Source organism: Ochotona princeps, chromosome 4 (genome assembly GCF_030435755.1).
Source record: "Ochotona princeps isolate mOchPri1 chromosome 4, mOchPri1.hap1, whole genome shotgun sequence".
Lineage (NCBI taxonomy): Eukaryota > Metazoa > Chordata > Mammalia > Lagomorpha > Ochotonidae > Ochotona > Ochotona princeps.
Window position 1 is genome coordinate 9,573,431 of NC_080835.1, and position 13,220 is coordinate 9,586,650.

Consider the following 13,220-nt stretch of genomic DNA (forward strand, 5'->3'; position numbering starts at 1 on the left):
CACACCCGGGACTTGGGGTGGGCGGGAAACTGGGTGGGGCTTCTCCCTCAATATCCCCCTTTACCTCAGATACATGATGGAAACAATATGGACATAATAGTATTACCCACTTCCCTATACCCCCTGAACCTTTTTTTTTTTTACTGCAATTAACTATGTAAAGATTGTCAACAACAATACAATAAAATTTAAAAAATTTTTTTAAAAATTAAGTATTCGCACTTTTGCAGCTCAGGCGCAAGAACTCTGAATGCTGTCAAATTTGGTGAGGAGATTTTGCTGATAGGTACCTGGTGCAGCACAGAGAGGCATGCCAGAGTGAGGTCTGGGATCTATCTTCTTAGAAGGCTCCCAGGATACAAACATAGGTGCCTCCCCAATGTTCTTATCTAAAGCCAATCACTTCCCAAAGAGCACCTCTAAAGCCAGGTAAGAGTTCATGTAACCCCTTTCACATGAACATAGCAATCTGGGGATGCAACGTTTAGGTGAGTGGTTGAACTGGTATTCAAACCACAGCCCTTGCAACTGGTCTTGCTCATGAGGACTATGACAGCCCCTATTGAAAGATCCCACCAGCTTCCTTTCTGCCTGCTCCCAGACACAAGAAGGCCCTTGGGGAGGAAGTGGAGCAGATATGTGCCTGGTGCTGTCACCCCAGCAATGAGAGGTGACACACCAGTTTAAAAAAAAAAAGATATACATCTTTTCATCAGTGATTTTAATTCTATATGAATGGTTGGAAACAGGGTCAAGAATCTACTTGCATTGCAAGGTGACTGTCTTTGTAGAACAATCAGGAGAATTCTATCCTTCTAAGGGGATGCAGAAAGGAGGCCAGATACCTCTCAGAGAGGGTTCGAAGTTGTAGACTTAAGCCACGGCAGCAAAGCCAACCTGATTGTTGGCACGGTCAAAGACGGTGAAGTACTGGCGGATGAAGACATCACCCAGGATCCAGAGCTCGCCAGTGTAAGTGTCGACATCCATGCCCTCGAAGCCACTCATGCAGGCACCGTCCTCCTGGAGAAGAGAAGGGCATCAGAAGCAGAGTGAGGGTTAGTGGAACTAAATGATAACTATTAAGGGTTCCTTATTCTGACACCAAGTAGTGTGCAAAAGGGTGTTATTTTCTCAGTGTTTGGGGCTGTGGTACTTGCTGGTGTGGATTTGCCTGCAGAAGCTCCTCTCTGCCCTCTTGTGATGCACAATTGCTAAGCACTGTATACTGTCATGGTCAGACACAGGACCGTGATCTCAGCACTGTGTCTAGGGAGATGTCAGGTTCTGGGAAAGAGATTTGGAATCACTGAGGTGCAGACCTGTTGCAATGGCAATGGCACAGGAGGCATCCATGATTTCCTATAATTCCTGCATAACTGGGCTCAGATTTGGCTACAAAGGCTACAAAAACTGAGGGAGTGGCTAGGTAGGAGAACTTTTACTGGGTAAGGCCATCCCACTAACAATAATTGATTTTGTTTGGGAGATTAGTAGGCAGCAAGGAGTTTTCTATTGGTCATTGGTATACAGAAGTGATCAGTATCATCCTGACCCCCAACCACATTCATGGTGGGATAAGCTGACACCTTTAGTTTTAGAAGAAAAAATAAAGCTGACAGAGGTAACACTTCGCTCAGCATTAAAAGGCAAGATATTGAGGCTCTGCAATCTGATTACAGGTGTCTATACAAACCAAATCCACTCTTCATGCAATCATGTTTTTTTCGCCTCACGTTATGCTTAGGGGCTTAATCCAATACTCATTCGTGCACTCTTTGGGAGTTCACACTATCCACAGCTGTGCAAAGCAGGAGTCCCTCTGAGCCTTGGCTTCAGCTAGGAGAAGTGTCCATTCCCTCATGCAGAGGAGAATGTGTGGCCACTTTTGTGGGGGCTTCCCAGCAACTGGCCAAATGCTCCCTTACCTCCAGAATGTAGGCACTGGCAGGCACAGGGTACTGGACTCCATTGATGGTGTAGACAATGTTGGGCAGGGAGTACATGGAGGAGCAGCTGACAACCATCTGGAAGGTATGAGTGTAAAGAATTAGAGGGTTTAAGAAAAGAACAGGAAAAAAAAAGCAAAAAAGAATTAGCGGGTTTGATTTCTTGAGCATGATACTCGCACAGGTTGTGTGCTAGGTCAGATCCCTGTGTGACTTGCCTCGCCATCAGAGTTCTCAGAAGCGCCAATGTAGCTCTGGATGTTGGAAATGGCACTGGTGGGGCCGGTCAGCAGAGAGGTGCCAGTGTCCACGATGGCCTGGCAGCCATCAGCACAAGCGATGGTCTCCCCATCCATGGTGATGCTGACGGAGAGAGACCAAACTGGTTCAATGAGTCCCCACCATTACATTGTGACCTAGGGACCAGAACAGCTGGGAAGTCAGACTTCAATTAGACCAGGAATGGTTGGACTGAAACAGTTTCTCAGTTATTGGACTTAGTCCTAAAATGCATACCACAGTCTTCCTACAGAGAAAGAATTTCAGATTATTCCCAGGTTGCCTCTATGCTATTGGATACTTGGCTTGCCATGCCTCGCCAAGTGTGCTGAGATGTGGTGAGGTGACCCAGACAGCAAAGAAGTGGATGTCCTGTTCCTGTTGTAGATCTAGGTGCCAGCGTAGACCTCTGCTTTCTTCCCTTTCTGTGAGGTAGCTTTCCTGGACTCTCTGTGTGTGTGGGGAAGAACCCAACTTACTCCCAAATGTGCTGGCTGATCCAAGCAGATCAGGACAGCACATCATTCAAAGTCCACAAAGAAATGAGCTCAAAGATTATACCAGGACAGCAGGCAGCAGTGTGGTCTCACCTGTCCACGGTGATCTGCCAGTAGCCCTCATAAGAGACAGGCACCCAGTTCAGACTTCCAGTGTAATAAGAAGAATCGATGCCACCAAACATGACCACGCTGCCACTGTCATCATCACTGTGGGAAGTGCAGAGGCAGGGAGAGAAGACAGGCATTCATTCATTCATTTATTAAGGCACACATTGCATATTTACTGTGTACAGACCTGGAGTTCCCATTGATGGGGTACTTGTGAGAGCCAGGAGCTCTGCTCAATATGTAGCTGGCATGAGTACTTCTCTTGTAATGCCAGTTCTACACAGTGGTCCATACCATTTTGACTTTTCAAGACCCTGTGTCTCAGAGAAGTAAGGTCACCTGGTCGAGTCCACATAGTTGCGGAATTGTAGTCAAGATCGAACCTACAAATTTGTGTTCCCAATTGTGTCCTTAGTGTGCTGATACTCATTGACCACAAGAGGAATTAATTCAATGCAGTTGGGACATAAGGACTCAATGTTGGGCATGGTTTATTCTGGGACAGGGCTTGTGTTTCCGCATTTACAAATATCTGTGACTTTTGTGATTGAGTGTTTGTAGGTGAAGCCACTTAGGCAGAATGTGTCAGAGGTTGTGCTCTACTACACACCATTCTATGCATGGGACAGCCCCAATAATCTACAAATTCCATTCCAGACTGCCCATTGTTCTCATATCTACTGCCTTGGTCTAGCTGTGGTGACTAACGATCCTGGCACCTCATATGGTGAATTTAACCCCAACAAACCAACACTCCCTAAAATGTCAATTTTATTTTCTACCAATGTTGTGAGCACCTCTTTTATATTCCAGACCTTTCTGCTCTTTTTTTGCTGTGAATCTTGACCCTGTTTCCAGTGAGTTTAATAGTATCTTTGAGGGCTAAGGATGATGCAACTAGTCCTAGAGCAAATGATTAATGATTTCAAAATTAAACGAGTCAAGTGGCAATACTTAACTCTGAATGAGGAAGACAGAAAGGGAGTGAACTCAAGAGGGATTTGGCAGCACTCAACCCTATATACTTTTCTGGATTTCAGTACTGACTTTGAAAATTTCATTCTTCTAAACTGATCCCCTGGCCATGCATCCCTGGATAGCCTTGCTGGGTGAGGTGGAAAACCCCGGGCTACCAACTTACGAGCTCAGGTAGACGGAGAAGAGGTCCTGGGACACCAGGCCCTCATTCCACATGTTGTCAAAGACAGGTGTGGCATCAGAGGCAGAAATGCTGGGGTAGGCCAGACCCAGGATGCCATCAAAGGGAGCATAGTAGAGGAAGGAGCCGGGCTCATACTCGCTCAGGCCAAAGATCTGGTTGGTGTCTTCAATGCCTCCAACCTGTGTAAGGAAGAAAGAGTGACAGAGATGATGTCCAACATGAACACAAGTTCATGGAGTACTAGTGGATACAGAACTATCCTGCATTATTCTAAGAGGATCCAACTTCCAGGTCATCAGGCTGAGAGACTTGGAGAAGCACTGCCTCCTGCAATGTTTGTGTCATCCCACTGTACAAAACCTTGGCAACTGATGTGTTATGATTTTAGGATATGACTTGCATTGAGATCCATTTACAGCACTAGAGGGGCAAGAGGGGGAGGCAAGATGCTAATAGAAAATCAAACAATTGTGCCCTTTCTCCCTGCTTTCTCCATAACATTCCACATTGTGGTTAGCTGAGGACTCCAGGAACCAGGTACCTATGCATTGTAAGCTCAGCCCCAGAATGTACGTGTCACCATCCATTAGGCTCTTGTGTGATCTCCAAGACCATGTTGTTAGAAAGACTTTGTTTTGGGTCATTCACTGAAGTCACCAGGGTCTGGAATGTGGCCCCAGGGATAGAGAGTGTGAGAACATGGAGACCCCATGTGCTCACATTCACAGTGTCATATCCCAGGATGCCACTCATGCTGCCCGTGCCATAGGTGATGGAGATCGTCCCGCCAGTGGCTTTAAAGGTGGAGGAGTCATCAGGGTTGAACTGGTTATGGACGCCTGCAAAGATAAAGAATGACATCATTAACCTCCAATTGCAAGGGATTGGCATGTCTTCTTGATATTGAATTTATTTTCTTGTGTGGTGATATTGCAGAGAAAGGTGACCTTCATCCCAGGATGACATTTAAGATTACATTTAGAAAGCAAGAGTTTCCAGGATCCAATCCAATTTTTTGGCAACCAGCACCATTTCACTGTTGTGTTGTCACAGTCAACCTCAGGTCCTTCCTAAGACCCACAGGTAAACACCAAAAATGACAGTGCTATCCATGGTGCTGCGCACTGCCAAAGCCCTGTGCACAGCTCAGGCTCCACTCCTCAAATAAAAAGACAAAATGGAAGAGGATGGAGCTTTAAACATTGTGGTGATTTCCACTGACAAAGTCTCTTTTATTGGCAAAGCACTGACTTGTGTGCTGCTCTCTATCTCCATCATGTCCCAGCCCAGCTTTAATCCACTGTCTCATGTAGGACCCAGTGAGGCAGCCAGCCTGAAACTCTTCATCACTGCCTCCTTTTAGACCTCGCACCCATAGGTTTTTTTCCTGCATGAGTCCATCTGACTACTTTTATTTATTTTTTTATTTTATTTTATTTTATTTATTCATTTTTTATTTTTTGCCCAACCCCTCCCTGTAACCTTCCCATTCGGTGGACCGCTCCACCCCATTGCCATATTACATTTTTGATTTTTTGTTTTTGGTTTTTTTTTTTTTATTATTACATTGCATTATGTGTCATGGTTCTATAGGCCCTGAGATTCTCCCCACCACCACCATGATGTATTCCTCAACTTTGTTGCACCACCACGGATCAATTTCAGATGGGATTCCCCCACTGCGCGCATCCACCAGGTAAGAAGACCCACAACCCATTGTCCAAAAATGTCCATCAGTTTCTTGGGGAGACCATCTCTGGTCCAAAGGCAGAGCCGGCAAAGTGGTTTTGATAGTTCTACAGAACTGTATTGTTGCCAGTCTCACCACTTTAGGCATGATGCGGTCATTGGAGAATCCACTGATTGACATTGTCCATCATATAGTCTCCAGTTGCCCGATTTTTTCATTGTCAACACACAGCTGAGGTGGTCGATTGACTTGTTCTGTCCTCTGTCATTTGATGTTTATCTTCCAGAGACCGAAAGCTCGATTGTGGGGATCCTAAAAGAAACTACGAAGGAGGTGCCCGCCATCTCCCTACTAGGCCTCTCGAGCTTCTGGGTCCTGGTTTGTTTGGTGGATCAGTCTGGCTCTAATAGTTTTTATGGGTGCTCTCATTCAAACCTTCAGGTCTCTGTCCCACTCTTGCCCTAGTGTTTATGGTTACTATTACTGGGAATACACAGAAAATTATCTCTCACCTACACAAAGGCTGGCCTTATTTAAGGGTAGCCCTAAGCAGCGATTTCTGATAATAAAAACTCCGAAGCTCGCTGCCGGGCGGCCAGCAGGCAGAGCCTGGCACCATTTGGTGCACTGGCCGCCCATAGCCAGGGACCCCCTCACTGCCTTACGGCGGTGGTCCTGGCATGCTGAGCCCTCGTTCTCAGATCCGGCCTGGCTGGGCCGCCCCCCAGGACCACGCAGAGTCCTGTGGGGCAGCCCAGCGGCTTCTGGTCCAGGTTCCAAGGTCATCTGACCACTTTTATCCTTTTTGCCCCTTATATACCTGTGCCCAGTGCATGGCTCGCAGAAGCTGCCTGGACAAGTCCTATTGATTGAATCCTTGAATGACTCCAACAGGCTAGAGTGGGAGCTGTAAGAAGTCACTGAGTGTTCAGGGTTCTCGGCATTGCCTGATGCTGAGTAGCCAGGAGTGAATGTTGGTGGGGCAATGAAGGGTACTCACTGCAGGCAGCACTGGAGCAGAAGATAGAGGGCACCCAGAGGTTGGAGGAGCCAGTGTCAAAGATGACGGTGAAGTCCTGAGCAGGAGTTCCAATGCTGATGGTGCCAAAGTACTCAGTCTGTAGGGATCAGGACAGCACAGCTCAAATATCAGGGGTTTACCACATGCAACCTCCCATAATGACCAGCTCCTGAACCAGTTCTTTATCTTCTCCACCCTTCATCTCCCAATCCCATCCAGTGTACCCTCCTTCAAAGCCCCACTCTGTTTCACTTATCCTTGAAGTCTTTTCTGATTGCTGCCTGATTGCCTCTGACTGCTCTCTGCTGAGCACATTTACACCCAAGGCAGATGTGGCTGTCCTCTCTCAGCTGGTGCCCTGCCTGTGTGCATGTCATCCACATCCCCCAGGTAACCTGTCTCCTGCTACCTCAGTCCTTGTGGTTGCCCCTTCCACTGCCTATGCACTCACGTCCAGGTAGTTCTCCAGGCTCTCAGTGGAACCAGAGGCAAAGGTATCCTTGGGGAAGTACTTGGTTGCCCGGTTGAGGGTGTGAGTCTTCAGGTAGTTCTTCAGCAGGCCCTTCTCAATCAGGTTCTTCCTCAAGGACTTCTTTCTGACCAGGGGTACCCTGGGAGAGAATATTGGCATTTTGATAACTGGGCAAGTATTCTGCTTGAGAGATGCTTCCGAAGCCTGAGAAAGGCAAGGCAATTTGTCCAAGAAAGAAGGAAGGCATTATAAAGGCATTATAAAGAAAATCCCATTTGTTGCACAGCAGTTTACAAAGGGAGAGTCAACTGCTGACCAGTGATGGTGCTGACACCAAACCCCAACTGCATTCAGGGCCTGGGCAGTAAACCACACCTGCAGTGCAGCCTCTCCAAAATGGTGGAAAAAGAATCCAGGAAGGAAGATCCCAGAAAACAAGAGAAGAAAGACAAGGGGCATGGAAGGAAGCAGGGTACTGGGAAATTGCCCCATTGGAGCTGCTCCACTGCTACCAGACGCCAGACTCACTTGTGGATGATGCACTCAGAGAGCGCCAGCAGGCCGAGTAGCAGCAGCCACTTCATGGTTCTTTCTGGTTCACAACTCAGTGGAGAAGGCAGGTCGAGTGGCAGGTGTGCAGCAGCCTACAAGATCCACTGCCTATATAGGGGCCACTTGCTGACTGTAATAGCCCTTATCTGCATGTAAATGCCATCTGCTATCACATTCTCAAACAGAACATTCTCTGATAAAGTAATCCCTACCTATAGTCACAATCTGAGATATGGCCTGTTCAGTTGCTTTCCACTGACGCTGCATCCCACACTTGGGAGAGCAGCTGCCAAAGCAAGGCACCACTGAGTGGTGTCTGTGATTTATGGAATGAGAAGGGTCTGTTTACATTTCAAGTTTGCTATTTTGTCAAAGTTGCTCAGCGATGAACAGAATATAGCACTGACCCCATGTTTCAGGACTGTTGCGGTTCTTAGAGAGCAGTAGCCCAACTTAGCCATGGGCAGCATTGCTAAATGTCCCACCCCAGACCATGTGGACAGTGTGTGATTTGAGCGCAGGACACCTCCTTTGTAGATGACTTCATTCAGCTGTGATATTATGGGATCTGTGCTTGTGCAGATACAATTTAGTTTCTGCCCCTGTTTCTTGGCTCATCACTCCCTCTTAAAGCACAGAATCAAGAATTTGTAGCTGGTCAGTCTTGTGCTTAGTGCCAAATAGAATCAAGACTGGGAACCGGACTGTACTTGTGGGATCCTATGCTTTCCTCTGGAGGATAGGCTAAGAGCCAAATCCCTGGGTCCTGGTGTGATAGCCTAGTGGCTAAATTCTAACCTTACCTGTGCCAGGATCCCATATGGGTGCTGGTTTATGTCCCAGCTGCTCCCTGCTTGTGGCTTGGAAAACAGTAGAGGATGGTATAAAGCCTTGGGACCCTGCACCCAGGTAGGAGACCTAGGAGATGATGCTGGCTTCTGGCATCAGACTGGCTCAGCTCCAGTGATTGTGGTCTCTCAGGGAGTGAAACAATAGACAGAAGATCTTTCTCTCTGTTTCTCCTTTTCTCTGTATATCTGCCTTTCCAATAAATAAAATAAAAATAAAACCTTTGAAAAAAAAAAAAGAGAGAAACCCAGTCAAACTGGAGGTAACTCAGTTGGTATTGACTTCTGCAGAACTGAATGCTAAGAGTGTGGAGTGTGTTCTTGCACATCTGGTGTCAACTGTAAGTTATGCTGAGAAGGAGCTGTAGGAGGAATCGATTTCAAGACCTTGTGATGGTCTGTGTGGGTGTTGTCTTTACAGAGTTGACAATGGACCTATTGAAAAAGCCTTATTTTGGGATAAAGACAGAGGATCACACATCAAAGAAGGTATGGAGAAGCTGCTCTGTCACACTGATGTGCCATGGCCAAACCCCTGATGAGATCTGGAGGGAAGAGGATGCTGTCTCCATTGGTCCTGATTATGATCCTTTCATGGCTCCAACACACTAGGCATCATCTGAACCCCGCACAGCTGACTCATGATAAATACATGGTCTTCCCCCGATAAAGCAGTGAATGTAATACAGCATGGGAAGGCTGAATGGTCTCAAGGGAACGCTGACAACTTGCCTAACACTGGACAACTACAAACCAGGTTGCTGCACCTATTCCAACTGATAGTTTTAGGAAGTCAGAAGATGAAAATTTCTATGGGAAATCTGGCCTGGGGCAACCAGGAGGCAGGTTCATGAAGAAAATGTTGAACAAGAATGCCAGCATCTCTTGGCTCTCAGTGGTAGGATGGAGAAGTTTATGGGGTTGGAACCTATAGACATTAGTATGGATAGGACATAAAAGGTGGACGGTTTGGACAGGCTTTGGGTGAGGAAGTTGTACTTCCTTTACCTACAGGCTGATGGGAGCAGATGTGATGTCTGGCCTGGAAATAAGTCCTTCCCCTTATTCAGTGTCGTGACCAGAACCTGATGATAAAGTCCTACCAGAGGCTATAGTGAGGGTGGTGGCATAAGACTAAAAATGTATGGGTACATCATTACAGGCTGCCTATCAAGTGGTCACATAACTCCTCGGCCATGGTACAGGATGAGTTTTGGATCAAATTGAAGCATGTTCCTTATTTTGGTGTCATAAATGAGTGGCAGGGGAATCCGCTCTTCTAGAGATTCCATTGGTCGTACTCTTGGGGTTTTCCCTGAGCCCACAGAATGTAGAGGCTGCAGGGATGGGGTAGGGAAACACCTTCTCCATGTTGGGGAGCATGTGCAGCCTATTCTGGGGTTGGGGCTGGGGGTGGGGCTGGGGCTGCATGAGCCCCTCCCAGCACCTTGTTGTGGGTTATTAACTGATTTAAATTGCCACTGTGGGACCTTAAATGATCTTGACCCCGAAACACCCCTCGTGTCTAGAATAATGTCAGGGACACTCTCACAGGAAGGATGGTTCCAGAAGGTTACAGCTACACGGAAGTGGGTTGTACAGGGTCAGGCTATCCCAGGACTGCAAGTAAGAGAGATGAGACGAGAGTGCCTGTTCTCACAAGACTGATTATGAGACCATGTGGGAAACTGCTGAACTCTCTGATGCCTTTAAGACAGCTCAAGAGAAGGAACAGAGGCAGGGAGGCTTCTTGCCTTGCCACCTGAAAGACTACTGGATCACCCTGGGGGAAGTTCTGGGATTGTGAAGCACAAAAAGTCTTCCTGCAGGAGAGCTTTAGACACCCAGATGAAGCTGACACTCTTAGGGATGCACTTCAGGGAACAGGGCAAACTGTCTTTAGGGTGGCCCTATTATAGTCTGGATGCTAGTGTAGATTTTGAACACCTCCCACCCCTCAAAGTCCCACATGTTAAAGACGTGGTCCCCAAGGCTGGTGTTGTTGATAGGGGTGAAACCATTAGAAGGTGAAACGTGATGGGAGGTCTTTAGAGTATTGGGTTCATGCCCATGAGGGTGATTTCATTTACTTGAAAGAGTGGTAGAGATAGAAAGAGGAAAAGAGAGAGAAAAATATCTTTAACACATTGCTTCATTCCCCAAGTGGCCACAAAGGCCCGAGCTGGTCCAGGCTGAAAGCAGTTGCTCAGAACTCCATTATTCAGTTTCTCACATGGGTGACAGGGCTAAATATTTGGATCACACTTAGCTCTCTTCCAAGAAGCATTATCAGAGAACTGAATCAGAAGAAGAACAGTTGGCACTTGAGTTGATGCTCTGGCATGGAATGCCAGTGTCACAGGTGCTAACTTGCTATACCACAATGCTAGCCCCTCTGGCTGAATTCTATGAACCGTGATATTTTTTTCTTCTAAAATGACTCTGCTTTATCCTCATTTTGTAAGTGGGTTCAGCGGTCAGTGCAGATTCCTATAACTTAGTAGAGACCCTGGGTCTCAGAAGAGCCCTGGCCTTGGAAGTTTCTTATCTCCCTTGATTTCTGTCCATGTTAGAGTTGATGGGCATCCTATATGATGGCCACCCCAACAGAGAAGCCATGGCTGTGACCCTTTTTCCAGAACTCTTGGACAGAGGGGAACTTTGACTCTAGGGCTAACTGATCAACAGCCAAGGCTGATTAAGGTTTGTCAGCTAGGAATCTGCATAATCTCACATTCCAGGTTAGCCTAGCGGAGAGATTAGACAACAGCGTTTAATTTGCCATGAGCCCTCCTGGCGCTCAGTGTGGCAGTGCCTGGCCTTGAGAGGCACTGGGGATACAGTCTCTAATGTGGGCCACCCCAGGCCAAGGGCCCAGGTGTTCAGTAATGTTCCATGAAAGTATCAGAGTAAACAATGGAATGAGATTAAACAAACCATTCCTGCAAAGGTAGAGATGGAGTGCTTAGATATGACAGGTGCTGTGGAGCTGGGCTTGAGACAACTGGACCCTGGAGCTTCCTATCACAGTCTCAGCCCAGAACATGTATAGTTCATAACCCCATTATTCATAACTAAACAGCATTAGTGATGTAATTAAACATATTGATTAACTCACAGATATTTGACCATAGAATACAGCACACACTGTCTGGAAATTTGCCTTTAAAAGAAAAATTAAATGTTCATGTATTTTCCAACTGACTTCTTAGAAGTCTATATCATTGTTTAAACTTTTCTCTAAATATAATATGTGCACAAAAAGTATATACGACAAGGGAATAGCTTGATGAATTTGCACAAACTGAACACTTTCATGACTATTACTTGTATTTCCAATGCTATGATTTAAAAAAGCAACGAAACGCCTGAGGCAGGCTAGCTTCATAAAGAAAAGAGATGTATTAGGCCCATGTGTCCAGAATCTTAATTTAAAATCAGGCAGTTCTTGATTTTAAAGGAATGATGGAGTCCTTGCTGGCTGAGGCCTCAGGCAGCCCAGGACATTATGTGGGTATGGCCAGGGAGTAAGCATGTCTGCATCCTTCTCTTCCCATAAAGTCACTGGGGTCCAGTCACCGGGGTCCAGTCTAGTTCTTCACACACCAGAGTTGGATGAAGTTTCCATGCATTTAATATCATTAATTTATGCGTTCTGGAACTAAACTCTTTCTGGACTCAGGGAGACTATGTCCTAACCATGTCTCCAGCAACCACAATCCAGAGACACCAGAGCATTACCAGTGGCTCCAAGGCTCTGTCACACACTTGCCAATCACCAACCAGACATCTGGGCCAAGAATGCCATTGCTCTACCTTCAAACAGCTTGAATCCACTTGGCCTGTTTCTGTTCTGATGATAAATGACATGGTCCTGCATTCATATATCTTGCTCCTTTGCTCAAAATCACATTTATGAGAGCCATTTGTGGTGTGTGTACTTGTAAGCTGTTCTTTTATCGATTGTGCTGTGTTGTTCTATTGTGTCAGTAGAAATCCCAGTGATCTCTTCTGCAATTGATGGGAACTTGAGGAGTCTCCAAATGCAGTTTGTATGAACTGTGCTCTATGAACACTCTGGCACACACCCTTTGAAGAACAGATGTGTGTGTGTGTGTGTGTGTGTGTGTGTGTGTGTGTGTGTTTGGGATATACCTAAGAGTGGAGCTACCAAGCCATAGTGAGAGCATTTGTGTAGCTGTAGTAGAAAGTGCTATACAGTTTTCCAAAGTGATGATATCATTTAACTATGAGACATGCCCTGCATGGAAGTTCTGGTCACTCCACTGCCTCAACACTTGAGGTTCTGGTTTTTTGCCAGTGCAAAAGAAGAAGCTTTCTTGTAGTTTATTGCGCATGTATCTGAAAGGCAAACACACACACACACACACACACACACACACACACACAAAGAGATTCCATCCACTGGTGGTACAGGACCAGGCCAAAGCAGGGAGAGAAGAGTGCTGTCCAGGTTTCCCATAAGGGTGGCAGGACCCCATTATTTGAGCCAGTACTGCTGTTTCCCAGAGTCTACATTAGCAGGAAGCTGGAGTCTGAAGCTGGGAGGAGGTACCTACCCAGGAACTCTGACATAGGATGTCAACATTTGATGGTTTCTCTTCTGCAGTTCATAGGC

General features: G+C 46.5%; 1 protein-coding gene across 1 annotated transcript; it reads right to left on the reverse strand.

The window, feature by feature from the left end:
- Positions 1-873: 873 nt before the first annotated feature.
- On the reverse strand, positions 874-7,765 carry LOC101528147 (pepsin-3). The gene is made up of 9 exons (XM_004585261.2): positions 7,710-7,765; positions 7,161-7,320; positions 6,689-6,806; positions 4,719-4,837; positions 3,978-4,177; positions 2,819-2,935; positions 2,168-2,312; positions 1,929-2,027; positions 874-1,023 (listed from the first exon to the last, which is right to left on the reverse strand). Exons 1-9 carry the CDS (start codon positions 7,763-7,765, stop codon positions 874-876), a joined length of 1,164 nt encoding a protein of 387 aa, XP_004585318.2.
- Between the last annotated feature and the right edge of the window lie 5,455 nt (positions 7,766-13,220).